Genomic DNA, 27,753 nt, shown 5'->3' with positions numbered 1-27,753 from the left:
TGCTGTTCCTTTAAAAAAAATGGTTGGAAGGAGGTTTCCAGAGACACTAAAAAATTTGTCATGTGCCTTCCAACATCTCATTAGATGCTGGAAAGAAAAACAGTTTGGTCATCCAGATACATTCTAGGTTAAAAATTGATTTTTTTTTTTTTTTTTTTTTTTTGGTGCACGGCATCTCTTTCATTGTGAGATGGGTCACTTGGTTCAGAAACCGACACTCCTGAGTTGTCTGTGACAATGAGTAGAGCATGATTCGGTTCACTAGCCCATCACCTGGGAAGGTTTCTAGACTAAAATGCCTGAGATCCAGTGATGCTGAGGGTTTTGCTGATTCCCAGGCCTCTATGGGAGATTTCACTTTCTGCTCTCAGCTGAGCAAAATGTGCTGGTATTTCCACTTCTCCTCTGGTTAATTCTTCAGAGTCAGGAAAACTCAAAATCAGTCTATGACAAGGGCACAAGGAACATCTTGTTAGAAAATCTGAGCAGCACTGTTGACCTCAACTCAAACATACTATTTCTTTTATTAGTCATTATGAATCAGTCACCCAGTAATTTAAACCTACTTATATTTCAAACTGACATCAATTCTTAGAATAAAATGTAGCACCCATGATTAAAAAGGAATTTATTTTTCTTGAGATATCTCTTTTGAGCAGTAGTAAGACAGGTAATAGGGTCACAGATACTTGATCATTCTCTTATTAAAAAAAGACAAAACACAAACAACCCCACCAGGATCTGCATTTCGATGTCACAGACCATAACATAATCTCTCAATTCCACCTCTAACATGGCTAAGAGAATTTCCAATTAAAACACGATTAACAAAGTATTCCAGGGCCACATGAAAATCTTAGGACAAAAGGTAACATTAAATAATGTTTTACTTTAAATTTAATTTCACATCCAATGTAGGGTCACTGAAAAAAGAAAAAAAGGGGAAAAAAAGGAAAGGAAGGAAAAAAAAAAGAAAAAGCAAGTTTTAGATCTAAATGCATAAAATTGAGAAATACTACTAATTTCCAGGAATAAGACTTTGATTATCTATAGTCATCTGGGAATAAGATTTTCTGTCTATACCCACTTTCTGGATAACAAAGTTAAGCATATAGTGGGGATCTTTTTCAACTATATCATATACTTCCTTGACTTTTTCTCATAAATTTAGTAGCTGGGTTGTCTGCACCAGGGTTTCTTGAGACAGTAATGTGGGTAGAGCTGCTGACCCTGCCCTAAATGACAGCCTGAAGTGCTTGCAAATGACTTTTTTTGTCATCTCCTCCTCTGATAGCCATTGAAGAGCAGAAATTCCATTCTCTTTATCTGTTGCTTCTATCTGCTATCGCCTTGGGAAAATTGAAGAAACAATCTTACTAAGTTTATTAAAAGTTGTTTTTTAAAGTCACTGAATGAGGGAGCAGAGATACTGCCTATGGGATTAAAATTCAGAGAATGTGTGTCAGTTATAAGCTTGACAGGTATGTTCTGGAGGATTGAATTTAACCAAAGTCTAACCCTAAACTACGTGAGGTATTATTGGTTATTAAATATAGATGAATGACTTCTCTTTTCCCTTAATGATGGAAGAATTCTAGAAGAAATATCCAAAATCAGATGCAGAAAATCTGTGTTCTAATGACACATCTAGTTACAGACCTGAGTTCCATAAAGTAAAAGCAGACATAGTGAAGGCTATCACATTGGGAGACGAGAGATACAGAGTACAGACCTCTATTTCCAGCCCTATCGCCCACTAGTGGCATGACTCTGGGCAGAAACTTACTTTCTCGTTGATCTCATTCCCTTCTTCTAATAAAAGGGAGTACAATTAGATAAGCAATAAGGACCTTCCAGCTCCTCATTATCCTGAGGCAATGTGGGGGATTGGACATCACCAAGAGGAATCTTTCCCAACCACATATGATATATAAGGGTAGCTGTGATACTATGACTAATGAAGTCATGGCTGTAAGCACCTAGTCAAAAGGGAAATAGGAACAGAACCTATGAGTCAACTATGAATTATCTACTCTAGGTGATAAAATCCAAAAAATGCTATAATAATAATTCTTCTCATAATTGATGCCACTCATATAATTTAAAAACTTAAGCTTCTTACGTCTAAGTACTTAATTACTCACCCTTTTTGAATTAAATGCATACGTATACACACATATATATGTTCCCCAGTCAATAAGAATACCTTAAAAAATTATGGAACTTTAATTAAATTATATCCTTTGGATCTGCCAACTGAAATTGCGTTGGTCTGTGGATCCCTCTGTTGAGAAACTTGTCCTATGTTTATTTACGTGGTGCCATCATCGGTTAACTCTACTTTGGGGATCAAGACCAAGCGTTAAGATCTATGGTAATGATGAAAATATCAAACTCTTTGGTGGACTTGACCTCAAGGTAAGTGGGGACAAGAAAGAAATAGGACTAGGGACTAAGAGTATTGAACTCTGATCAAGAAATTATAAACCCAGCTTCCTTCAAGAAAAGACTTTTTGCATGACAAAGGCACAGTCCGATTATATGGTTAGGGTTCGTCTGCATTCCTCCTCTTCAACTTGATCCAGATGCCGTTAGTTGGGCGAAGAATCAACTCTCCTGCTAGACCAAGTTCTTCTCTTTTCTGGTTGGATTCTACCCAAAAACGCCTCAGGATGCAGGAAAGAATGGTCTTTTCTTCCATTATGGCAAACCTTTGACCTTCAAATTAATGTAAATAGCATTACTTTAATTATACAAATATCCCAAATCTGAGAAATCACAGGTCCTACTAGAGGAAGCAAGCAATTGTATACTTTCACAGTGGGGACAATCAGAATCACTTGGGATGTTAGTTAAAAATGAAGACTCTTCAGTTCCCTTCTCTACTCCTACCCAGTACATCCGAATAGCTGGGTGGGGTAGGTATCTGTATTTGAGCAATAACCCAGATGAATTCTGGTCATTGAAGTATGAGAATCATTACTTTCGATGGCTTTCTTATTGGGCCTTTAATTTACTATATAGTAAATATGATTCCGATTCATCCATTTAAATCTGACCTGATTTTACTAACACCTGCCTTTATATGGATGATAAAATGCTGGAGATCCTAAAACCGAAGTGTTTATAATGCATGGTGATGTGCATTCATTCTGTTTATGTAATTCAGCTGGCCATATGGTAAACATTCTTCATTCGCCTCTTGCAAGGTGCAATCTTAGCAACAAACATAGATATATTAGATGAAATACAGCTAATCACTACAAATAAGTTTTCTACCATAGAAAATATATTCTCCTTTGATCCAAAACTGACATTTTAAAACTCTACCATGTAACTGATTGTGCTTTATGTTATGGGCTGAACTGTGTCCCCCCAAATTCATATGTTGAAGCCTTAATCCCTGTACTCGGAATGTGACAGTTTTTGGAGATAGGGTTTTTACAGAGATTAATTAACTTAAAATGAGGTCATATGGATGGACCCTAATCCAAGCTGACTGGTGTTTTTATAAAAAGAAGAAATCAGGACATGACACCCAGGAAAGATCCTGTGGAGATACAAGGAGAAGATGACCATCTACTGCTGAGCTTTAGAAAGACCTCAGAAGAAAGCAACCCTGCTGACACCTTGGTTTCAGACTTCCAGCTTCCAGAATATGAGAAAATGATTATCTGTTGTTTAAGCCACTTGGTAGTATTTTGTAATGGCAGCCCTGGCAAATTAATCTACTTTATGACAGTCTTTTTTGGAACAATAATGTATAGTGAAGGGGAGGAGAAAGGAAAGCAGTTTTTTAAAAGACTGTTGCCTATGAGACACTACATCTCAAAGAAATTATTGTGAGAAACCCACTACCATGTGGGCTGGAAAGGTGAAACCAATTCTGATGGATACAAACCTATACAGTTTCTGGGTCCAGCAGAGAAGGGCACATATGCGTATGGGTGGCGTCCTTGCAAATTCTCAGGAAAGAACCGCTCTGGCTGGAACTCCTCAGGGTCTGGGAAGTATCGTGGATCTCTATGCAGCGCATAGGGAACGATGATGGCTTGAGAGCCTTTTACAATTTTGTAACCCCCTGTCAAGAGGCAGGTAATATGCCATAAGAATGGAATAAGATGGACATTAAAAAATCCATTCTCCCTACTCTCCTGATTACAGAGTTCTTACCAACTTCACAATCTTCATTAAGATTACGGGCAAATAAAGGAACAGAAGGGAAAATGCGAAGGCTCTCCTTAATGACACATTCCAGGTATTTGAGTTTCTTCAGGTCTTCTAAGGTAGCAGCACGATCAGACTTCCCTGGTTAAAGGAAATACATGAGATGACAGTGAAAGAACTCTGGGCTTGGGGAATGGGACATCAAAGAGGAATTAATCAAAGCACCAAATGTTAAATATCAACAGCCAAAGTAGGATTTCTAATATTACACATAATCAAAAAAAATGAGACATGTTAAGTGAAAGAAATCAGACACAAAAGGTCATGTATCGTATGATTCCATTCACAGGAAGTGCTCAGTACAGGTAAATCCATAGAGACAGAGAGTAAATTAGTGGTTGCCAGGGGCTGGAGGAAGAGGGAATGGGGTGTGGCTGATTAACCGGACAGGGTTTCCTTTCAGAATGCTGAAAATGTCTTGTAATTAGAGTAATGGTTGTGCAACACTGTGAATGTACTAAATCACACACTTTAAAATGGCTAATTTTGAGTTCTCAGAGCTTCCAGATGTGCACCTTCCCTTGGGTCAGATTCTTGGACTCTCCCCCCAACATGGCCCCTGAACGCCTTTCGTTCCTGTGTCAAAAAAAGACATGGAGATTGCCTCCTGCCTCCAGGCCAGAGGCGACATCAACCTCTCTGGACTCGCCACAGGAAGAAAAAGAATAGCAAGGAGCAACTGAACGTATTGATGACGTACAAAATGAAACAGACGGACTTAAGGAAAAAGCCAGTGAAGAATTTTGAAGGGATAACAGAAATATAACAAACACCCTGACCGTGTCTTCAAAGGAAGTTGGAATTGATCACCCAAATCCCAAATTCTGGGTAACAGCATCTGTCAACCACCCACAAATCTGCCATTACTTGGACAGGAAGACGAAGAGGCACTGCATTATCTGACCTGAGTCAAAGTGACCGAATTTGAAGATATTCAATCAGGTTATAGAATAGATGTTCATTTTGATAATAACCCTCCTTCAAAAATAAAGTTCTCTCCAAAGAATTTCATCTGGATGACAGTGTGATCCACCTTCAAAGCCTACTGAAGTCAAACGGAAATTGGAAAGGATTGGATGAGATGCTTAAGTCACACGCAAAATAAAGCCAGCAGGAAGAGGGAGCATGAGGAACCAGAGAGCTTCTTTCTCTGGTTTACTGACCATTCTGATGCAGGTACAGATGAGCTCGGAGAGGACATCTGAGATGGTATATGGTCAAATCCAGGACGGTACTACTTAGTTCCTGACATGGATGATGAAGAAGAGGATGCAGGAGGATGAGAAAATACTAATGAAGAGCGGAATGAGAAAGAAGGAGAAGATGAGGAAGTGGGGGAGGGAGGAAAAGAGGGTGGAGGAGATGACAAATGGAAGACTGATGGATTCCAATCTTCTTGTTTTAATTTTCTCCAGTTCCGTTGTGCTCAGTCATGCTGTTCTTGAAATCTCTCTTCTCTCCTTTACACCACGGTTCTCAACTTATTTGGGGGAGGGTAATACCTTGAGCACAATACACCGGGAAGAGAAACTCTACTTTGTTCTATGCCAAATTCATTCTTATCCCTTTCCATCTCGACCAAAACTTCATAGAAACAACACTACTGTGCTCTGTGGGGGACCAAAACCAAAACCAAACCAAACCAAAAAAACCCTTCTTCTCCCTTAGTTCTGCTGGAAGCTGGAGAGTGCTTGGTCACCATGTGGTGGTACATAGAATTCTAGCTTTTCTCCTTTTCCTCAACACTGAGCTCAGAGATTGCACTGTGTCTTTATGTGACATGTCACCATTTACCAACATGTATCTGTCTACTTTCTCGTGTTTTATTTATTTATTTTTTAAATGGGCTTCTAGAAGATCAGGGAAGGGTGGGTTAGAGATGCTTGGGTAGGTGAAGAGGGCATCTTGACAACATGGTTTCTCCTTCGGCATGTTTAACTGTGACGTTGAACAAGTATCCTTGCAGTTTAAGATGACACTTTAGAAATAAAATTCTCTTCTCATCACTTGAGCCCTACCACTGGGTAGGAGACTCAGCAAGCGTATAAGACCTTATTTGGAATTGACATTCTCTATTGTAATTTTGTTCCTGTTTATTTTTAAATTTTCTTTTTGTTTCACTGGAGGGAAAAAGATGATCAGTTTTAAACATTAACAGTGTACAAGTTGCTTTGTTACAACACAACTAAACATACACAAATAAATGGTTAATTTTATGTGTAACGAGAGGAATTAATACTTGCAACTCAATGCCCATAGATTAGTTGCTCATGAAATTTTAGAGCTAATACTGGGGATGGAAGAAAAAGTGAGGCACCATCATAGAACAGATGAGAAGCAGCAGAATAAATCATTTAGAATAATGGCGTTTTAATTATGTGAGATCAAAAAGTATTTGTGAGACTAGAGCTAGGTATTATAGAGGATACAAAATGTGAACATACCCCAAAATAATGTGTGAGTTTTTTGAAGACCAAGTTAACTCACTGTAGGCAATATGAGAGAACTTAAAATCAATACAGAAAAAAAAAACTGACTACAGAAACAGAGACAAGAAGTTTAGATTGTCTCCATTCCACAAAGTCTTCCCTGTTGATATGAAACTCCAGTCCGTATGCAATCCCATACACCGTCCGAACACAAAACCGCCCGTCCAACCTCATCTCTCAGTACGTTCTACTACATGCTCTGAAGTCTAGCTGCCCGTCACTATTCACTACTGTCCTCCACACGTTTCCACTTCTGCGCCATTGTCCATCTGTTCTCCTCATTCTAGAACGCCTGCCCTCTCCTCCTTTTCCCTTCATTTTCCCTTCCTCCTTCTTTTCTCTATGCAACTGCATCAGATACCACTTTGTTGGCTGGCTGGCCCAGACTTTCATTTTCTCCTCCCAGCTTTGGGAGCCATGTGATGTGTGATTAAACAAAGGACAGAACTGATGGCACAATGCATGGCCCCTTTGTGGTCGGCCAGCAATGGTCCCTATACCTGTCATGTACTAATCCCTGGGACCTGTAAATGTTCCCTTATTTGGGAAAAAGGTATCTTTGCAGATTTGATTCAGTTATTGATCTAAAAATGGGGAGATTATCCTGGATTACACAGGTGGGCTCTGAATGCCATCACAAATGTCTTTATAAGAAAGAGGAAGAGATCTCTCTCTCTCTCTCTCTCACACACACACACACAGCAGAGAAGGTGCTGTGAATAGAGGCAGAAATTTGAGTGATGGACCATAGACCAAGGAATGCTGGCAGGCACCAGAAGTGAGAAGGAACAGATTTCCCCCCAGGCTTCCAGAAGGAGAACAGCCTGCCAGCACATTGACTTAGGTTCAGCAATACTGATTTTAGATTTCTGGTGTTCAGAACTGTGAAAGAGCACATTTCTGTTGTTTTAAGCCACCCAGCTTAGAGAATTTGTTATAGCAGCCGCAGGAAACTAATACATACTTCACTCCCCCTTCCCCTTTCCTCCTGTCTTGAAGACAAACATGGGACCTAGAACAACAATCAAGAAGACAAAAGCCACAATGGTGAAGAACAGAGAGAAAAAAGAGCAAGACCGGGCCTCTGACAACATCCCTATTGGCTTCAGCCTAGAATTCCTTACCTATACTCCTATACCTTATACAGCTAGCTATACGAGAAGATTACTCGTTGTATGATAGAAATTTATGTCCACCAGCTTAACCCACCTTTCCTCTCATTTGTGGCCAGAGGCAATCCAATATGGAACAGCTTTCCTGGACGCCCTCTAACTAACATCACCTGTTCCTTGCTGCTCCCAAAGTGCACCTTCTTCACATCACTCAAGTGCACAGCCAGGACCCCATGCTTTATGCACAATGGCTGGTTCATCTACTAAGCAGTGAGGTCCTTGGAGACAATAGCATTTATCTGTGCATGCCCAGCATCTAGCCCGATGCAGTCACATGCCAGGCAGTTAGCAAATGCCTGTAGGTGAGCAGAAGACGCCTTGCAAAGCAGACAGTACTGGAAGGGATCCCACCTGGAGCTTTCCTGCTTATTACAGAGTCTTTACAACAGGTCCTACAGCACATACTCGATGAGCATGGATGGCATTTGTTTCAGTGCGCTTGGGACCCATGGAGCCGCTAATGATGGGGCCGAACTTACCAAACACTTCCTCCAGTTCACTGTGCACTTGCTTCTGGACTTCTGGGTAAGAACCCAATAGATATAAGGACCAGTTTACTGCCGCTGCTGTCGTATCATGGCCCTACAAATGTGAGAAGAAACATGGCTTAAAAGCAGAGTTGTATCAAGAAGACCAGAAATGACGACTCTGTTTTGAATTGTCTCTGGATGTGACAGCTGCAGTATGACTCCAGAACATGACAAGTTACTTCATACAGCATCTCACGTCGGTGAGAAGCAAACATACAGAATAATCCCGTCACAGTGGAGGTTCGTGCTGAGAGTCATCTCACCGCTACGTGGAGCGGTCTACTTGGCGAGAAGCGGCTCAGCTGGGCCAGTAAGGGCGCATTCCAAGGAACGGGCCGCACAAGGCAGTTTTAAAGGGGGAAGAGTCCGGGGGCGCCTGGGTGGCCCAGCCAGTTAAGCATCTCCCTTCGGCTCAAGTCATGATCCTAGGGTCCTGGGATCGGGCCCCCCATCAGGCTCCCTGCTCAGCAGGGGAGTCTGTTTCTCCCTCTGTCCCTCCCCCCTGCTCATGCTCGCTCTCTCTCTCAAATACATGAATAAAAAATAAAAGGGGAAAAGTCTGATTTTTGTGAGCCAGCTTGCCAGATCTGCCCCTCTCGACTTTCCCGCATTTGCAAGGTAGGCTGTCCCTGTCGATGCCGGACAGCAGGGGGTACACATGCGGGTCTGAGCATTCGCCGCAGCAAGGAGTTGATAAACCGCTTCATTTACTACGTGCTGAGTTCGAGGCAAAACACGAAGTACTTTGCAGAAACTAACACAATTGTTCTTCACAAAGACTTCACGGAACACTTGATACTGTTATTCATATTTTCGAGATCAAATACCGAGGCTGACCGTCCTGTTTCACTTTGTCTGCTCCCCGGAGAAAGCAGGATGAAGCAGAACAAAGCACAGAATTTACAGGAGCTCACCGCAGGGCTAGGGCAGGGGCAGAAACCTTCCTATCTAGCGGCTGGCAGCCAGGCCATGGAAGGCAGGGCACCAATCCTGCGTCCACCTTAGGGGGGCGGTCACACGATCATGGTCTGGGGCTATTCGATGCAAAGAAAGAAAAAACTTAAGATATCAAAGAATGTTAAAACTGGAAGAGAGATCATTCACTGGTCTGGTTGTTTTCGTGAGTGTGAGAGGTCGTTGGTGGGAGATGGAAGTGTGTGCGCCATAGACGTGTGTGTAGGTATCGGTGCGTGGATGACAGTGCATGTGTCCGTGTGTGCACACGTATGTATATGTGTGTGCATATGCACGTGTGTGTGCATACAGGGTGGAGATGCAAGAAGGTCTCTCCCCTTCAACACCAAATAACAGCCAATATCTGCTACATACGTCCTACGTGCCAGGCACAATTCTTGGGAACCTGGAAGCATCACTAATCTAATCTGTGAGGCCCGCTATGACCATGGGCAGCTGAAGGCCAGAAAGGCTGGGTGAGGTGCCCGAGGTCACACCTCTAGGACAGGTTACGGCTGGGACTTGGCCCCGGAGCCCACAGGCGGAACCCTTTTCTGCATAACATTTCTTTTCAATAAAGTGCTCTGCTTAAAGAGGAAGTCTGAAATCACTGCTCTAGCCCATCTCTCTGTTTTACACTGGAAAGCTGTGACAGAGATCAGGGACGACTGAAACCGTCTCACACGGCCAGTAGGAACCAGAAGGAGAACCCAAGTCGGCAGACGTGCGACACCGCCTGCTTCGGGCTCCAGCACGCAGAGGGACAGACGGCCGAGCCCTAGCATTGCATCCAGACGGCTGTGGGCAGAGCAGCTAACCCAACACCGAGCACATGCCGAGCCATCGAAACTACTGATGCCTTTTGCTTTCCCCCACTTCCAAAATATTACCTGCGGTGCTTCAAAAACCAACATGTCTTTATTTGGCAATCCACACGTTGAGAGACTCCCTCCTTGTAATATTTAATACAGTTAGTTAGAATTATCTCTGTAAAAACTGAACCTTTTATTATTACTATTATTTGAAGACCAGAAATCTTTCTAGAATCACTTCACAATTGTGAAGACCACAATCTTTCATACACATGTGTGTGTATGTCTGCACAACTGGTTAACTGCCCCGTGGGAGGGCCCTTCGGTTAGGGCAGCTCAGAGCAGTAGCTAAGTACTCACTGGTAGAGGCAGGAAGAAAACAGACTTCTTAAAAGAAGCTAGTGAAGAAACAGCCTCCTGGGTTTTAGAGATTAAAAGGAAGCATGAAGCGATAGAACTGACAGTAATTTCTGGCTGCTCTTCTGCTTGGAAAAGTCTGACAGACCTTAGGTTTTCTTGAGGGGAAAAAAATGTGTCTATTCTGTAACCACCATGAATCAAAGATTTTCTGAATAAGGAAGCTGATCTGATATTTAATTAGGTCCTTAAATTTTATAATGTTTAATGCTAATCTAATGACTCTTTAGTTACATTAAGCTACTTTAAAATTTCATTAGGGGCGTCTGGGTGGCTCAGTCAGTGAAGCATCTGACTCTTGGTTTGGGCTCAGGTCATGATCTCAGGGTCATGATCTCAGGGTCGTGGGATCGAGCCCTACATGGGGCTCCCTGCTCAGGGTGGAGTCTACTCGGGATTCTCTCTCTCCCTCTGTGCCTCTCCCACCTCTAAAATAAATAAATCTTTAAAAAAATGAGAAAATAAAAAAAACAAAAAAATAAATCTTTAAAATAAATAAAATTTCATTACGCTTTTAAAAATAACGTTAAAGACTCTAAAACATAATTGAAGTTTATTTAATGATACCTGAAAATAACATGATGATATACAATACCTCAAACATGAAGGTGTCGACTTCTTCTCGAATATCTTCATGACTTAGCTTGTTCCCTTCCTCATCGGTCACATTTAAAAGCAAGTCAAGGAAAGCCCTGCGCTTATTTTCGGAGGGGGAAGAGTCCTTGTCAGCACTTCCGCGTTCTTCGTCTTTCTTCATTTCACTGGCCCGTTCAGCGATAACCTATGATTTAAAAAATCATGTGCTTTTGTTTGGAATTTATTATAACCTAACAATACACTTTCCTATGAAAATACACTAGCTTCCTTAACTTATTTTTTCTAACCCTTTCCTGTCCTTGCTACCTCAACAATAACTTAGGCTCTTGTAAAAATATAGTCAAGCTTCCTGTTCAATTTTAGGGCATTATTTGATAAGACTTCTAAAAATGAATTTAATGTCAGGCAACTTCAGAATTTTCAAGTGCTATTTTTACAGTCTTTCCAAAAGGATGTAACGTAATCATCTCTAGAGATCTGAACGAACCAACAAGATAAAAGTACAGGTGCTGGAGAGAATGCAATCCTTGTATAGTAGACTAATTACGCATCGCTCTAATTACTAATGTTGTACTGGAAAAAAGAAATTGCAAGTTGACGGTCAGTTCACCTGTTTGCTCGCTGTTTCTTCTGGCGAGACTGCTCCTTCCTCCGCATGGCTGGCGCCCTCCTTTCAAGTCTCTGCTCATTGTCACACTATCAGAACGACCTTCTCTGAGCCCTGCGACGCTAGTCCCTAGTACTATCTTCCCAAGCCTGCTTTATTTTTTCCCATTTCTCTTGCCATCTGGCATGATGTTAGTGTCTTTCTTGTCTAATTCAAATGTACGACCCACATGGTAGCAAATTTGTCTTTGTTCATTGACATATTTCCAACCTCTAGAACACTGTCTGGCATTTTGAAAACGCTCATTATTTGCCGAACGAATAAAAGCATTAAAGCCCATTAACTCAACTTTTTTTCCCCTATCAGGCAATTGACCAAACCCACTACTAAGTGGTTTGAATGAACAGACCCTAAGTTCTTGAGGGCAAGATCCCCTGGTGCCTCGTATTCAGTATGCAATTTTCAATATTTATTAAATGAATAATACTGTTCATCTGGTTTGGAATTAATTATTTATTGATATTGATATTCATGCATGAAATTTGAGGAAAAACTCAATTATCCCCATAAAATACAAACTGTTGGCATTCTCCTAAGCCAGGTGATTGCTCTAGATTCATCTTTAACACAGACTGACATCCTATGTCCAAAACAACATCACCCTCTCTTCGTTATCTTTAAATTGGAAATAAAATAACAACATCCAGTTAATTTTAATCTTTTGCAAGTTGAACTACTACTCTAAAGGCCCATTGCCTTTGCAAACTACTGTCTAATCCAAACATTTTCCAGAAGACCCTTATAATCCTTGTCTCTTTATTCTCTTAACATAGCACCTGGTTTTTTAATAAATATTCACAGTTCATATTGCATTTTGTCATTTTTTAATAGATAACCTCCCTTACTAAATGAACCTCTTTTAGGGTAGGGAACATATACGTCCTATTCATTACTATATTTCTAACACTAGGTAAAATGTTTGGCACTCAACAAGTGCTTAATTAACATTTACTAAATACATAATTGAAATGTAATCATGTTGCCTACTTTTTTCCATTATTCAGTTCAAATTTTATGAGGCACAGGCTCCATGGTCCTACACTGGTTATATTCACAAAACATAAAAATCATGCATTTAAAAAGTTCTGGAAATGGACGGTAGTGATGGTTGCATAGCATTGTGAACATATTTAATGCCACCAAATTGGACATTTAAAATGGTTATAATGGCAAATTTTTATATAATGTATATTTTACAATAAAAAATAAATTGAGGTCTTACATTATTGGTAAAATTATGGAGGATCTCTAGGCTCTTTTTGTGTTCCCGTCCTTCTTTAAACATGAGAAACAAAAAGTCAAGCCAGAGCCAGGGCATCTTCATTCTTCGGTGTATCATATCACTCATTCTATAAATAGGATAAAAATACATTAGCTGGTACATGGGAAAATGTGTATTTCTTTCACACCTATTTGGTGACCGCTCTCAACAAGGGTAATATATGGAACTGAGGGTGATTTGTCTTAGAGGCTACTAAGAGCTCCATGCTTTATGCTCAACAATGAATGCATGGGCTTTTACAGAGCCAATGAAGCTCAAAATTTTAGTGGTTTCATTAGTGGAAGGAAGAATTCACTAGAGAACATCCTTACTGGATGGCCATCTGATGTCTGCTGCTATTTCTGCAGAAAGAGTTCTTGATCCCCTAAGGCTGCTGCGGCTCTTGGATCACACGTTGGGATGAAATCTGCCTCTTTCCAAGAGCCACTCATTAGCTTTATCACTCTGGAGTGACAGAATGCAAGCGGTTGCCCCCTGCCAGACAGAAGTGCTCACCAAGTACCCATCGGTCACACAGCTGTCCTGAGTGCCTCCCTTGTCATATCCAGTGATAAAGACGCAAGACCTCAACAGGCTCCCCTCCTTTGAGACTGGCTTAGACACCAGTTCTTCAAAGAGATGTTTCCTGACCACTCATCCATTTCCTTTTTTCTTTTCTTCCCTTTCCTTTTCTTTTTTCTCTTCTCTTCTTTCTTTCGAGAGAGGAGAGAGAGCTTGAGCAGAGGGAGAGAGAGAATCCCAAGCAGGCTGCACACTCAGTGTGGAGCCCCACAGGGGCTTGATCCCACAACCCTGAGATCATGACCTGAGCCAAAATCAAGAGTTGGATGCTTAATGGACTGAGCTATCTAGGTGTCCCCCGTTGTCCCTTCTAATGTCAACTTTTTTCTTTCTAAGCAATTATTCGAATTTATGTTTGCATTCATTTGTTTCCCTGTGTGTCTCCCTATTCTGCCTGTTCATGTGCTGCTACAAAGCTAGTCAGCACCCGGGGCCGTGAATGGCAGAGGACATGCTCAGTAAATATTTATGAAAATAAAGTGAAACGGGCAGTGAATTTAAAGATAGGAAACATCAAATCAAATCCTGGCCCTGAATCTTATAATTGAATAATTGCAAGCCATTTTTAAAGTAAAATTGATTATTTCAATTAAAAAATAATACACACTTGGAGCAGAAAATATGGGAAAGGAGAATGAACAATAAAAAAAAACACTATAAGAAAGAGAAGCACACACACACAACAATAATAACCACAGCTAATATTTTGGTATAGTATCTTTTGGTTTTTTTCTTTCTATATATAATTTTTATGCCTAGTGGTAATCATACTAAAAAAATTGTTTTTATCACTTAGTATCAAAATGTCATCCCTCAATATATTATAAAATAATCATTTTAAATTATGGCATAATGTGGGTGTGTCATGATTTACAAAACCATTCCTCTATTGGCCCAATGCATGCTTAAATGACTAGGTCAGTTTTAGTATAAAGTTCCATTCTGAAGCATTGAAAAAGATACTAACAAATTATTAGCAATAATTTCTAAGCCCTAATCAATAACCATTTTATTTTATTTTTAAAAATTTTATTTATTTATTTGACAGAGAGACAGCCAGCGAGAGAGGGAACACAAGCAGGGGGAGTGGGAGAGGAAGAAGCAGGTTCCCAGGGGAGGAGCCCAGTGCAGGGCTCGATCCCACAACACAGGGATCACGCCCTGAGCCAAAGGCAGACGCTTAACGACTGCACTACCCAGGCGCCCTAATCAGTAACCATTTTAAAGATAATTAAAAGGATTTCATTTACCTATAAACTGCACGGACATACTCAGAATCATCATTACTTTGAGCACCAATATTCTTCCCCATAGCTGTTTCTGCAAAACAGGGGCAAGAAGCAACCATTCAATTTGAGCACATATCCTCTGTTTATTTTCCAGTGGCAAACACTTAAAAAAAAAAAAAAAAAAAAGACATAAGTCCTGTTCTGTTCTCATAGATTTTAAAATTATTCTCTACCCTGTTGCTTCTTCTCTTGTATCTTCTCCTACTCCTGTTCCTGCTCCTTCTTCCCTCTGTCCTTCCGGGCATGTTGGCTCTGTGACTATTCTGCTCAAAGCCCTCACAGTGGCTCCTGCGTCTCAGGGGGCTGAGCAATAGGACCACACTGAAAAATCCAATTTCCTTTCCGATCCCCTCATTCACCTTCCCACTGCAATATTTTCTGCTTGGGCCATTCTATCTTTACACCATAACTTTAGAAACAAATCAATGAGACTTACCACAAATTATATCTAGGGCACAAAGAGTGATGTAAAAAAAGCAGTTAAATGCTTCTTGGTTAACATGTTTTTCAAGCTTATTAACCAATATATTTGCGTGTTCATTCATGACATCTAAGAAATCTTCCAGAATTGTAAAATGGAAAGTGGGTGTTAACATTTTTCTCCTAGATCGCCATTTGTTTCCAGTACTAGAAACACAATACAAGGTTACAAACAAGAGAAGCGACATTGGAAACAAGTAAAGTATAAATTTAGCTAAGTCAACAAAACTCTCCTGAAAGAGCTTAATTTACAGATTCTCAAATGCTTTGGTCAGAATGACAAAGATTCATAGATAGCTATAGAATGTGGATAGTTTAGATATTATTCTAAATTACTAATATTTAAAGGGGCACTCATAAAAATTGAAAAATTTAAGAATTTTTCTAAATTTCAAAGTTCCGAGTTTCTAGAGTATTTTTCCCCCTCTGTTAGTACCTCAGTCCTCAGGTGATCCTCATGGTCTGTGATTCTACTTTGATCTCTCCTATTTTCAGATTCTCCACAGACCCCACAAGGGTCCTGCCTTTCTTTTGGCAGGCCCTCTCTCAGAGGATGGAGTCCTATTTCTGGATGCCAGCTCCAGGACTGAGATTTTATGCTCCATATTCTTCTCTGGGGCTGACTGACTTTTTCACTGGATTTTCCATATCTGCCTGCGCCAAACTCTCCTTTGCTTTACTCCATTCATACACGAGGAATTGACTCTTCTTGAAACACTGGTCATCATTATTATTGAGTCCTGTACCATACACCCTGGACTCCTATCTGTCAGAGCCCATTGTTCTCCAGAACTTTCCTTCCAGCTTCTCCCCTACTTCCTGGTAGCACTCCCCTCCTTCTTGCAGACAGAACTACTTTGTGGCAATTCCTGACATAAAAAATTATCTATTGGAGTAACTGTTTCTATGAGACAGCTTTACAAATCTACACTGACATACCTTGTAAGAAGTCCTAAGCCAAGCCATGGTTCCAGGAACTTGTACATATAGGATTTGTCAATTTGCCTTGAACTAGTTAAAATGACCTTGGAAAAAGAAAAAAAAAATTGAGAGATATGTTGACATCAAAACAATTTCAACTATAAGTTGACTTCTACCCGGCTGGAACACTACTTTTTAAAGTAGCATCTTGTAACTATTATTTCTCTGTGATTCATTTTTATTCTTGTGCCTTAAGGAAAGTCAAGTAGAGTTTTGAACATACAACTGTCATTCAGTCTTGAGACTAAGTGGAGTTAAGAAAAAGGAAAATGTCCAAGATGATGCCGTGGTTCCTATCATGAACTAGGAACCAAGTGGAGTCATTTATTGAGGGTGGGAGGATCGGGGAGAGGAGACAGGTGAATCCAAGGATGACCAGGCCTGGGGAGATGAAAATCACAAGCTCATTTTTGGGCATGTTGACTTGGAGATGTTCAAGTTGCTATGGTCTGGAATAGGAATGATGCTCAGGATAGACTTAAACTAGAAGTGCACAGCTGAGTACCTCCAGCATGGGAGTAACACTGAAAGCCATGAATGTGATCAGATCACCTAGACTCCAAGTGAAGTAGAAGGGAGGAGCATTTAGGTCTGAGCATAAAATGCTCCCCAGGCTCCTAACTGCAGTCCTGCAGGCTGGGGACAGATCTCTCATACCCTGTACACCAGACCTGCTCACACCAAGTCGGCAGTGGCTGAAATCCTACACCTGTCTCCTCACTACCTATTCTGAGCCGGGCTGCTGCGGTGTGGTACAAGAGAAATCCAACATTCTACTGCAATAGCTAAGAAAGACAGAGCCGAGGGGCGCCTGGGTGGCACAGCGGTTAAGCGTCTGCCTTCGGCTCAGGGCGTGATCCCGGCCTTATGGGATCAAGCCCCACATCAGGCTCCTCCTCTGTAAGCCTGCTTCTTCCTCTTCCACTCCCCCTGCTTGTGTTCCCTCTCTCGCTGGCTGTCTCTGTCTCTGTCGAATAAATAAATAAAATCTTTAAAAAAAAAAAAAAAAGAGCCGAGCATTACTGCCTAGGAAATTATGTTTAATTTTGTTCCAAGAAGTCCTGTTTATCCCATTCTTACTTCCTGACCCAAATCCTTTTCTCACGAAACCACAAGATAATCTCCCTGGTGTCATAATGGTAAGTAAAAGGTATACAATCTTTTTGAGCAGTTATTTCAACAGCATGGATTAATGATATCTGCCCCGTCAATATCAGAGGAACATTATTTTTAAGAAAATGAACTTGGCATAATAACTTTGTAATGGATATGAGACTCTGATCACCTTGAAAAAAACACTCATACTTTATTAGTCTTACATTTCTGGACTCTTGAAACAGTGCCTGGAAGATAACATGTGCGCTCACCTTACAGAGTAATCTATTTATGGTTTTATAAAACTATATTCTTCTGCAGACTTTCCAAAGAAAAGGAGAACAAATATCTTGGACCTGATAACATGTGTATGGAGGCTGCTTCGTCCAGAGGCTGCTACCCTCTCCAGGATTTATACAGTATCTGGAAAGCATTAAATGGCACCTACATAGCCGAAAATATGTAATGAAATGCTCAATATACTGAATTCAATTAAATACAAGAACACTGTTTCTATATTTATTCTGAGGAGACTCACACACCATCAGACCTGCAGGGGAACAGTGGTCATACTGGCCGCACACTCACCTCCACGTTTTCTGCATTATAAATGGCTACTATTGGTATGGGCCCAAGCCAGAGTTTCAGTAGTGGTTGGTGTCGGTTTTCTTCGCTGTGAAAAATGAGCTGCTGAAAAAATTCTGGGAGAAAATATTTAATTTTCAGTGAGTTTCTTATTGTGTCTTTTGGGTTCAGTTTTGGTTTGTTTTTTTTATTTATTTACTTTAGGCAAGTCACTTAATATTTCCCACGTCTCTCACATCACAGGTAAACCATACAGCCCCTATTAAATGATATAATGATTGAATGGCAAAGGTAATTTAATTACAAGTAAGATAACGTCCAAGAAACGTGCACCTCCAAAGAAGGCAATCCCTACTCTCAAGGAGCTTCTAACCATGGGAGATGGTGACTTTTTTAACACCAGAAAAAATGAGATGGTTGCTAGAAGAGAATTTTAAGTCTGATGAGTTATTGATTCTCATTGAGAGGACTGAAAAAAATTCATGAAGGAGGTGGCATTTGAGCATTAAAAATGGAGTTGTATTTTTATAGGCAGAAAAGGGGAAGTAGGGTGGAGACAGAATGTAAGCCAAGCAGCAGAAACAGCAGAGCAGAAGCACAGAGGTCTGGAAAATCCCTGAAGGTGCAGCCAAAGCATAAGATGGGGTGATACCATTGGAAGAGGAGATTGGAGCGCTGGACGGTTTGATTTTCTTTTATATGCTGTAAGGAGTAATTGGAAGTTTCTGATGAGGACTAGCATGACTGGAGTCATATTTTAGGACAATAACACTAAGGTGGTAAGATCTGTGAATCACCTGGGTATGCTGGGGCCCCTGGAAGCCTCTGGGGGTGGGGAAAAGGCTGGGATTCAATGTTGCCAGGGTTAAGGGCCTTGGCTGTGCAATATGGCGGGCCCTCGCATTAGGTGTGGGGAAATGATGACCAACAATCCCAACCGCAGCATCAAAGTAGTGTGGAAAACTCGGGAGTCAACACTTTCCATGTCGCAGTCCATGAGGACCCCCTCTGGGGAATGCAGTGTGGCATTACAGGAGATTAAGCCATGACGAAACTCTCCATGAGGAAATGCCATACTGATGAGTGTCATCTAGGTAGAAACAAACGACAGTAGCCAGTGACTAAAGAATTAAGGTACAGGGTCCAGACCTCAGAGAAAAGACATGGCAAAGGTCAGACATGCTTTCAGAACATGAGTCAAACAAGATGAAATTAAGGGAGGATTTCGAGTCTTAGCTGGGGAATTGATTACATGTCAGGAAATGGGGCAGAAACCTCTTCACACTGCGGGGAAAATCTAGGAGGGGTGGGGAGGGGCAGGCTAGCTGATAGGCACATGGGGATTCAGGGCTTCTTCTGGGCAAAGGGAATGCCTGACTGACAACAGCAAGGCCAATTCCAACCCCACTGTGAGGCTACTAATACAGTTCTTAAGATTTTGACAGAGCTATTTTGACATGAGAATCTGGGCCCCAAGGACCAACGGACGTGGCATAAAAAACAAACCATTCAACTTTCCAGCTCTGTTTCAATGCCCATCTCTGCTCCTCACCCATCTGTAAGCTTCACCCACCCCAGGCTCCAGGTCAAGCTGCACAAAATGCAGTGGGAGAGGAACTAAGGCTGACGGATGTCCGTCACGCATGATGCCAAACAAACACTAATGCTTTTTTTAAAAGAATTTGCAGATTTCAGCACATCAAAACCTAGTCATAATTATCCTAAAATAGCTACTACCCATTATGTCATGTTCATTTACTGCAGCAAGTCATTACACATCAGACCTAGCATTAGGGTTTTTGATGCATTGTCTTTTATGCCTCACCATAGTTAGAGGAAAGGCGCTATTATTACTGTCACAATTGGGGAAACTTTGCACTGCTGAGTAACTTGCCCAATACCACAGAGGTAGTAAATGATAGAATCTGGCTTTGTACTTAAAGCAGTAAGACCCTACAACCTGCCGTCTTAACCATTACACCATATTGCTTCAAAATGTCTCCTGGTCCAAACAGTTGTCAAAATTTCTGTGAAAAGAGCTGGGTCAAATCAACAGTGTCAAAATACCATGCTTTGTGATAATAACCACCTGCCTTGGTCTGATCTGACAGAGAAGAGAGGAAAGTGTGAACCTGTGGTTTGAAGGTATCAGGTCCAATATCAGAAAACAGTTGGAAAAGATAGGTGTTGACATAATGGACTAAAAAGCAAGAGATTGGTTTGAAAGGCCAATGAAAAGTCAACTGCAGAACTCCCGGTGAGATTATTGAGGCCAGAATTTGGACAGTGGCCATAAATCAAAAGCACAGCCTCCTGCCCAAGAGACAAGGTCACGGAGAACAGGAAATGTATCTTAGAATAATCTGACATCAACCACTTTGTTTAGCTCAATGTTGGGCACAAGGCGAGTCTCCATGTTTGACTGACAATTAAGGAACTTACTCAAGTTCTAGACAGTGATCTAGAAACAGCATGCATTAAATTTACTCCTTAAAATAACTCTGTCATACAGTTACTTTTACAAGTAAAGGGTAAAGAAAACCTCTAACTTAGCTTTAATATTTGCTTTATATATTTTGGTGCTCATCTGTTAGGTGTATATATACTTACAAATGCTATATCTTCTTGTTGGATTGACCCCTTTGTCATTATGGAGCTTTCTTTTGGTCTTTTATTACAGTCTTTGTTTTAAAGTCTATTTTGTCTGGTATAAGCATAGCTTCCCAGCTCTCTTGGTTTCCATTTGCATGAAACATCTTTTTCTATCCCTTCATGTTCAGTCTGTGTGTGTCCTTATATCTAAAGTGAACTCTTATATGTAGCATATAGATGGGTCTTATTTTTCTATCCAATCAGCCAAACCGTGTCTTTTGATCAGAGAATTCAGTCCATTTAAAGTAATTATTGATATTGCCATTTTGTTCAATGTTTTCTGGCTGTTGTAGTTCTTCTCTGTTCCTTTTTTCTTCTCTTGCTCTCTTCCTTTTAGAGAGTTTGAAACAACTTCTCAAATTTAAACAACTTGGTTGCAAAGCTGGAAATTAAGCAGAGCTTTGCCTGATGCCAGAATCCAGTACTTGCTAGATTGAAAAGTCCCTTTGTAAAAGCCAGTATGTTGTCATTCTCTTCACTCAGAAGGTAACTCCAGGGAGAGTTCCCTTAAATATTCCAATCAACTCACTGTGTATTTTGAAACAGGTCTCATTCACTGGAGACTTCAATTCTTAGAAAAATTTCCCAAAAGAATGTAATGAGATTTTTTTAAGCATGTTATTTCTTGTTGGGGGTGGGAGATTAATATTTCTACACAATTATTTTTCAATGCTATAAAGCCTCAGGGTAGGAGAGGTTATCTCTGCTTTTAACCAAGATAATTTTTACAAACATGGTTTTCATACATCTAAATGCATTATTTGATCACTTGTAACATTAGTTGCATTGATGTTTAGGTAGTGAAAAGTTAACTTGGATTTCTTCTGTCAGAAAACATTTTCAATATTTCGATAAACACTCCCTCATGAGACTTTATCTATTTCTGTGAAGTTGAAAGGACAGCAATTTTGGGGTGGGGGGGGACAGAGCTGGAAAAGAATCCCTCTTGCTTTGGAGTTAATGTTCAACTCTAAAACTGTTACTTACGATTAATCTGACGTGAAACTGGGTTGCGGTCCTAGACGTATTTTACAATACTTCATTTTGGGCAAATTTTTTCAGCTCCGGGTATCCCAACTTATACACCCATTAAAATGAAGTGCTAAGATCTAATTCCCTGTCCCCTATGGGAAACTGTAAATACCAGGTACTTTTGAGAGCTTTCTAACTTAAAGTGTTGTGCTTTTTTTTTTTCTTCTCATCAACAAAGCACAAATCAATCTGTTCAAAAAGATACCGGTAGAAAACAATCCACTGTTTTAATAACTAAGGCCTTTAAAACATGCTGTGTTTGCCAGAAGGCCCTGCCCTCACAGTTTACGGTTATTATGTAACCTTAAAAGAACTAAAATAAGAAGATCAAGAAGGAAAGAAAGTTGTGCTCCAGTCTCGTGATGTGGGGAGGGACGGAAGTCTCCAATCAGTGTCTAGTGCCTGGTTTTCCAGAGGGCGGTGGGTGGGTGGAGGATGATGGTACTGTTTAAAGGTACTAGCCCAGCTCCAGGGAAGTTTCTGCCCGTAACTACGGCTCTAACAGCCAAGGGACAAGACAGGCCGTGTTTTGGGATAGGAGTAGCTACAAGTGGGAAAGAAGAGACCAAGCGGAAAGACAGGACTTCACAAACACTGCGTTCTAGTCTATACATAAAGAAAAAGCTCACGTTTAACGGGGAGCCCTAACAATTTTATCAGGTGTCCCCGGGCAAACTGGATAGAACTGGAAACCCAGTCTCCAGCGGGTGACAGACTCTCGTTGCTGGAAGCAAGCCAGCACCGCATGTCGAGGCGGTCTAGGCTGCCGAGAAGGCGGGCGCAGGGACGAGGTGCTGGCAGGCGGGCTGGGGCCCCAGGAGCTCCGGCACTCCGGGGCTTGCTGCTAGGCGGGGCCCCGCGGGCAGGGGCGCCCCGGGTGCGGGCGCGGCCGGCCGGGGCGCGGTCCCTTACCTCTCCCGTCGGGCTTCATCACCAGCGAGTGTCCCACCAGCGGGAAGGCGCCGGGTAACGTGGGGAGGGCCCTCATCTGCTGCCATTTGCGCGCGTAGCTCGCTAGCATCTGCAGCAGGTTCAGGATTAGGGTGGCGCCCGCCACCGAGACGGCGCTCAGCGTGCCCCACACCAGCAGCTTCTGCCCCAAGTGCCCCAGCCACAGCGCCAGCATCGCGCCTGCGGTCCGCTCCGCTCCGCACCGAGACTGCCGGAGGGCAGGGGCCGGGGGCCGGTCCCGCCGCTGGAGTGCAAGCGCGCTGGTGCTGGGAGGAGCTCCGGGACGCCGCAGGGATGCCAGCGCGCCCCAAAGGGGAAGAGGTGGCGCCCGGCCCGCTCACTTCTTCCTCCTCCCCCACCGGGCACAAGCCCAACCTGGCCTCCCTGAAACCGGGACCCCGAGACCGGGCCTTCCCGCTGCAGGGGCCACCCTGGGCGTCGGGACTAGGCGGGAGCCACCCAGGCTGCAACAAAAGCACCGCGGGGTTGTTACTGAGCTCGGCAAAAACCTACGTAATGCACACGGGCCCTTTATATGGTCAAGCAGAAACCGAAAGACCCGGAAAACAGCTGCAGGGTTCCGCTGAGTGCTGCTGAAAGTAAATAAAGGAGGTTAAGTGAAGGGGGAGGAGAAAGGGGTGAAATTGAAGGCAGCTGCGTGTGGCCAGGGTGGGCTGAGCTTTGGGATTTAGGTCCCTGCTGCTGGTCACAGAACTCCAGCTAAAGGCAAATATGATTAAAAATGGAAATAAAGAGGCACCTGGTTTGAAATTCAGCCTTTGGAGCCCCCCCCCCCCAGGGGTCTCTAAGCTCTTGCTTCCTTGCGCAACTCAGCAGTTTGCACTGCTGGCTGCCTGCCCCCAGGGTTGCACCCCGAATACGCATCTTCCAGAGCACGGTCAGCTCTGATCTAGGGGAGTTGTAGGGGCAACAAACAACCTTAGCAGCACCGGTTTTCAGTTTGCATCACGTGCCTGATTGAGACAAGGAAAAGCTGGGTTGCTGTGATCCGAATACTTTCCAAAATGTCCTTGGGACCGTGAAAAGCCAGCACCTAGAAGAACAAGTCAGGGGAAAGGTCAAGGCCTTTGAAGGAAGTGTAAGAGAAGCTGGGAAAGGAGGGTTTGGTAAGGAGACAGTAGTTACGGGGTACCCTCAAAGGGGAACAAGACCAATCACTGAGCCTGCAGAAGGAAAAGGACAGTGACAAAGATGCTGGAATTCTGCCCAAGGGCTGTGTTCCCTACCAATTTCCCTCTACCCCTCAGACTGGGATACCTCAATCCTGCTTTAACCTTATAAATAAAACTGTCAGTTATTTTACCAGCAAAATGGGAAGTATATTTGGGAGTGGCAGAGAATTGGAATTCGAGGCATACGAAAGACAGCAAAACCACAGCCAAACCCAGAAAAACAAGAGAAAAACCTCTGCTTTGTGGAGGAAAGAAAGAATTGCCAACGCCTTAGAAACAAAAAGTCCATTGGCTAATGTGGGAGTTCCAAGTGTAGTGGCTTCTCATTGGCTGAACTGTGACAGTCTCTCATTGGCTGAACTGTGACAGCCTCTCATTGGCTGTGCTGTTGCCAGGGGAGGAGAAAAACTTCTCCCTCCCTCCTGGGATAGTAAAGCAGTATCACTTGCAAGTACTTCTCTGCGTATTGGGTCTGCAACTGAGGAAGGGGGTAGGGTGTGAGAGCTCCCCCTGCTGGCCTCCCACTGCATCTCAGATGACGTTTCCCTTTATTAGCTTACAAAGGCCTGGGCTGGAAGTGCCCCTCTCCTGGCAGCGACACCTAACTACAGCAAAAGTGTCAAGGAAGATGATAAGTGAGGCATGCTCTGGATTCCTACTTTGCTTAGTTAGATTAGTTTTATCTGCAGCTAGTGTATAGTTTTCACACAGGCATTTACAGGGCCTCTTGGAAGGAGGGAGAAACTGCCTTGGGGCTTTTCTCCACCTGGCTTCTTTTTTTTTTTTTTCCTTTTCAAGATTTTATTTATTTATTTGACAGAGATAGAGACAGCCAGCGAGAGAGGGAACACAAGCAGGGGGAGTGGGAGAGGAAGAAGCAGGCTCCCAGCGGAGGAGCCTGACGTGGGGCCTGATGTGGGGCTCGATCCCATAACGCCGGGATCACGCCCTGAGCCGCAGGCAGACGCTTAACCGCTGTGCCACCCAGGCGCCCCTGACTTCTTTTTTTTTTTTAAGTCATCTGTAAGTACCAACGTGGAAAGAGGCTCATGAAACACTAAGTAGAAAACTAATAATGAAACAAGTTGCAGAACTGAATATATAATGTCATGTCATCTTTGGGAGAAAAAGTTCCTTTCTCTGCAGCTAGACTCATGTCTGGAAAGAAGAAGAGTGATCAATTCTGTGGAGTAGAAATGGAGAAGAACTTACACTGTGAGTTGTCTTTTATCTTTTTGTCTTTCACTCACTTCTTTATTGTTTAATCACGTTACGACCTTAAGAAAATGTATTTTTTAAATCTCTTCAAGTGTATCTCATGGTTTTTATTTTCTTTCTCTTCTGAAGGATTGAGTCCGCATCTCCCTTTAGATCCATTCCTCTGCTCCCCTTGACAGAAAAATCCCTCAAAAGACTGGCCATGCCTGTTGGCTTCAATTCCTCTCGTCATATTCTCTCCTGAACCCTCTGCAATCAGGCCTTGTCCATTCCACTAACACAGACCTTGTCAACATCACCAGGATCTTCCCTGTGGCTAAATCTTTAAGTCATTTCTCGGCCCTTGTCAACAGCATTCAATGTATTTGAGTCCTTGTCACCTCCTCGGAAAGCTTTCCCCCCCAGTTGACTTTGAGCATTCCACGTTCTTTACTGTTTGTTCTCCCTCACCAGTCATTCCTTCTCAGTCAGCTTTTCTAGTTTCTCTTCACATCCCGTTCCTCTAGATGTTAGGAGGCCTAGGGCCCAGAACTCTTGTTTTCCCTGCATGTCTACACTAAGTGTCTTGGTTATCCCACCCATTTCAGCACTGAAATACCATCCAGATGTTGACAGTTGTCAACTGTATCCCTCCAGTCTGTACTTCTTCTCTAAGCCCCAGGTGCAGTTAACCAAATGTCTCAACATCCCTATTTAGGCATCTAATAGGCATCTTTCTTGCTCTGTTTTGTTTTGTTTTTTTTTAAAGATTTTATTTAGTCATTTGAGAAAGAGAGCATGAGCCGGGAGTGAGGGGGTAGAGGGAGAGGGAGAAGCAGACTCCCCACGGAGGAGGGAGCCCGATGCGGGACTTGCTTCCAGGACCCCGAGATCATGACCTGAGCTGAAGGCAGACGCTTAACGGACTGAGCCACCCAGGCGCCCCTCTAATAGGCATCTCAAATGTGACATGCCTGTCCCAGCATGCTCCCTAATGTTAAGCCAAAGCCTAGGAGTCAATCTTAATTCCTTTTCATCGCACTCCCCATCCAATGCAACAGCAAATCATATTGGCTCAAATTTCAAAACATGTCCGAAATCCCTTGACTGCTCACCAGCTGTACCACTATCACCTGATCCTGAACATCCTCTGGGGTCAGATTACATCACTCCTCCTGAAAATTCTCCGGGGGCTTCCTATTCAGATAATTCACCATTTCTAAGGTCGAAAAGGATCTTAACCCTTCGCCTCCAATTACATCACTGGTCTCATCTCCTATTATATACCCCCTTGTTAATTCCATGCCATGTCCCACACCTGTTCCTCAAATCTCCAGGAATGCCCCTGTTTCAGATCTGTGTGTTTTTTCCTCTGTCTAGAATGTTTTTTCATATATACGTGCTTCTTTTCCCCATCTTTGAGCCTTTGCTCAAATATTACCTCTGCAATAAAGCCTTTCCTGACCATTTTATCTAAAGTTGCAGCTCTTTCCACTGTTACCTCACCCCTTTGTATGTTTCTTCACAGCACTATTGCTACTTGACCTTGCATTATGTTTGTATCGATTTGTCTATAATCGTTCTCCTCTGCTAGAATCTAAGTTCTATTAGAGCAAAGACTTTGGACTCTGTCTTGTTCAGTCCAGTGATTAGAACAGAATCTTACACAAAGAAGGTGCTTTATGACTATTTGATGAAATAATAAATCCATGATTATCACACAGGAATGTCATTGCCTGGGGGAAAAAAGCTTAAATTGGGGTATTCATAAATGAGAACATGTATGGTTATGTATTTTTAATTCACTGGGAAAAGTCTGCTATGCAGTTAGAAATAAATGAGTGAATAACCCATGTATTAGAAACTGGAGAGGTACACCAATTATATAAAAATTGGGATTGGAAAGAAGTTTTATGAGTGTAATGAAGTCTTGAAAATTCTTTCAATACTTTTATTAAAAATTAAAGAGCTAAAATTCCTGAATAATGATCTGTGGTCATAATGAGGCAGGGACAATAAAAATATAATGCCCACATGTTTTATGACATTATAAAAATATACCTCTTACCCAGCATAGAAATTCCATTCTAGTTCAGAATAACATCAGTATGGATACTTCTGTTGCTATTAAATTTATAAAATTTAGCAGTTTTCTATGGTATTTTACATGTTTTTATATTATTTTATTTTATTTTTTAAAAAAGATTTTATTTATTTACTTGTGGGGGGGGGCACAAGCAAGGGGAGTGGCAAGCAGAGGGAGAAGCAGACTCCCCACTGAGCAAGGAGCCCGCGGAACTCCATCGCAGGACCCTGGGATCATGACCTGAGCTGAAGGCAGATGCTTAACTGACTGAGCCACCCAGGTGCCTCTGTTTTTACATTATTTTAAAATTATTTTAAAATTCATTCCTTCCTTGGTTTTGGATGAATTAACAGACATTTCAGTAAACGTAATCATTAGTCTTCATTTAAAAAGTGATCTCAGGAGTTATTCAATTTGTCTTTTTCAATTTTTTACAGAGAAATTCTAAAACTCATTTATCAAGGTAGATTATGAAAACACTGCCCCAGTTTTTCCCTAATCAGT

General features: G+C 42.1%; 1 protein-coding gene and 1 pseudogene across 3 annotated transcripts; one reads left to right on the top strand and one right to left on the bottom strand.

Moving 5' to 3' along the window:
• Positions 1-613: 613 nt before the first annotated feature.
• On the bottom strand, positions 614-24,248 carry LOC113262286 (cytochrome P450 4V2). 3 transcript variants are annotated; one of them, XM_057303570.1, is made up of 14 exons: positions 24,200-24,248; positions 23,748-23,827; positions 23,287-23,363; positions 22,735-22,843; positions 18,142-18,254; positions 16,417-16,502; positions 15,434-15,624; positions 14,959-15,028; positions 13,088-13,214; positions 11,197-11,382; positions 8,368-8,470; positions 4,174-4,308; positions 3,902-4,081; positions 614-2,718 (listed from the first exon to the last, which is right to left on the bottom strand). In XM_057303570.1, exons 4-14 carry the CDS (start codon positions 22,841-22,843, stop codon positions 2,546-2,548), a joined length of 1,473 nt encoding a protein of 490 aa, XP_057159553.1. In that variant the 5' UTR covers positions 23,287-23,363; positions 23,748-23,827; positions 24,200-24,248; the 3' UTR covers positions 614-2,545. The 3 variants fall into 3 exon arrangements, with proteins under 3 accessions (XP_057159553.1, XP_057159552.1, XP_026364432.1); XM_057303569.1 differs by having other exon boundaries at positions 24,098-24,209; XM_026508647.4 differs by lacking the exons at positions 23,748-23,827; positions 24,200-24,248 and having other exon boundaries at positions 22,735-23,363.
• Positions 4,560-5,510, top strand: LOC113262288 (protein SET-like; annotated as a pseudogene).
• Positions 24,249-27,753: the final 3,505 nt, after the last annotated feature.

The sequence above is a fragment of the Ursus arctos genome, unplaced genomic scaffold, assembly GCF_023065955.2.
Source record: "Ursus arctos isolate Adak ecotype North America unplaced genomic scaffold, UrsArc2.0 scaffold_27, whole genome shotgun sequence".
Classification (NCBI taxonomy): Eukaryota; Metazoa; Chordata; class Mammalia; order Carnivora; family Ursidae; genus Ursus; species Ursus arctos.
Note: the sequence above shows the minus strand (reverse complement) of the source record. Positions and strands in the feature narration are given on the sequence as shown.

What these genes read in the sequence shown, in the direction of transcription:
- LOC113262286 (XM_026508647.4), bottom strand. Translation starts at nt 22,948, where the DNA reads ATGCTGGCGCTGTGGCTGGGGCACTTGGGGCAGAAGCTGCTGGTGTGG. An exon ending in TGAACTGGAGGAAGTGTTTG is followed by an intron (nt 4,309 to 8,367) that starts GTAAGTTCGGCC and finishes TCCTTTAACCAG; the next exon opens with GGAAGTCTGATCGTGCTGCT. An exon ending in TAATGAAGATTGTGAAGTTG is followed by an intron (nt 4,082 to 4,173) that starts GTAAGAACTCTG and finishes GCCTCTTGACAG; the next exon opens with GGGGTTACAAAATTGTAAAA.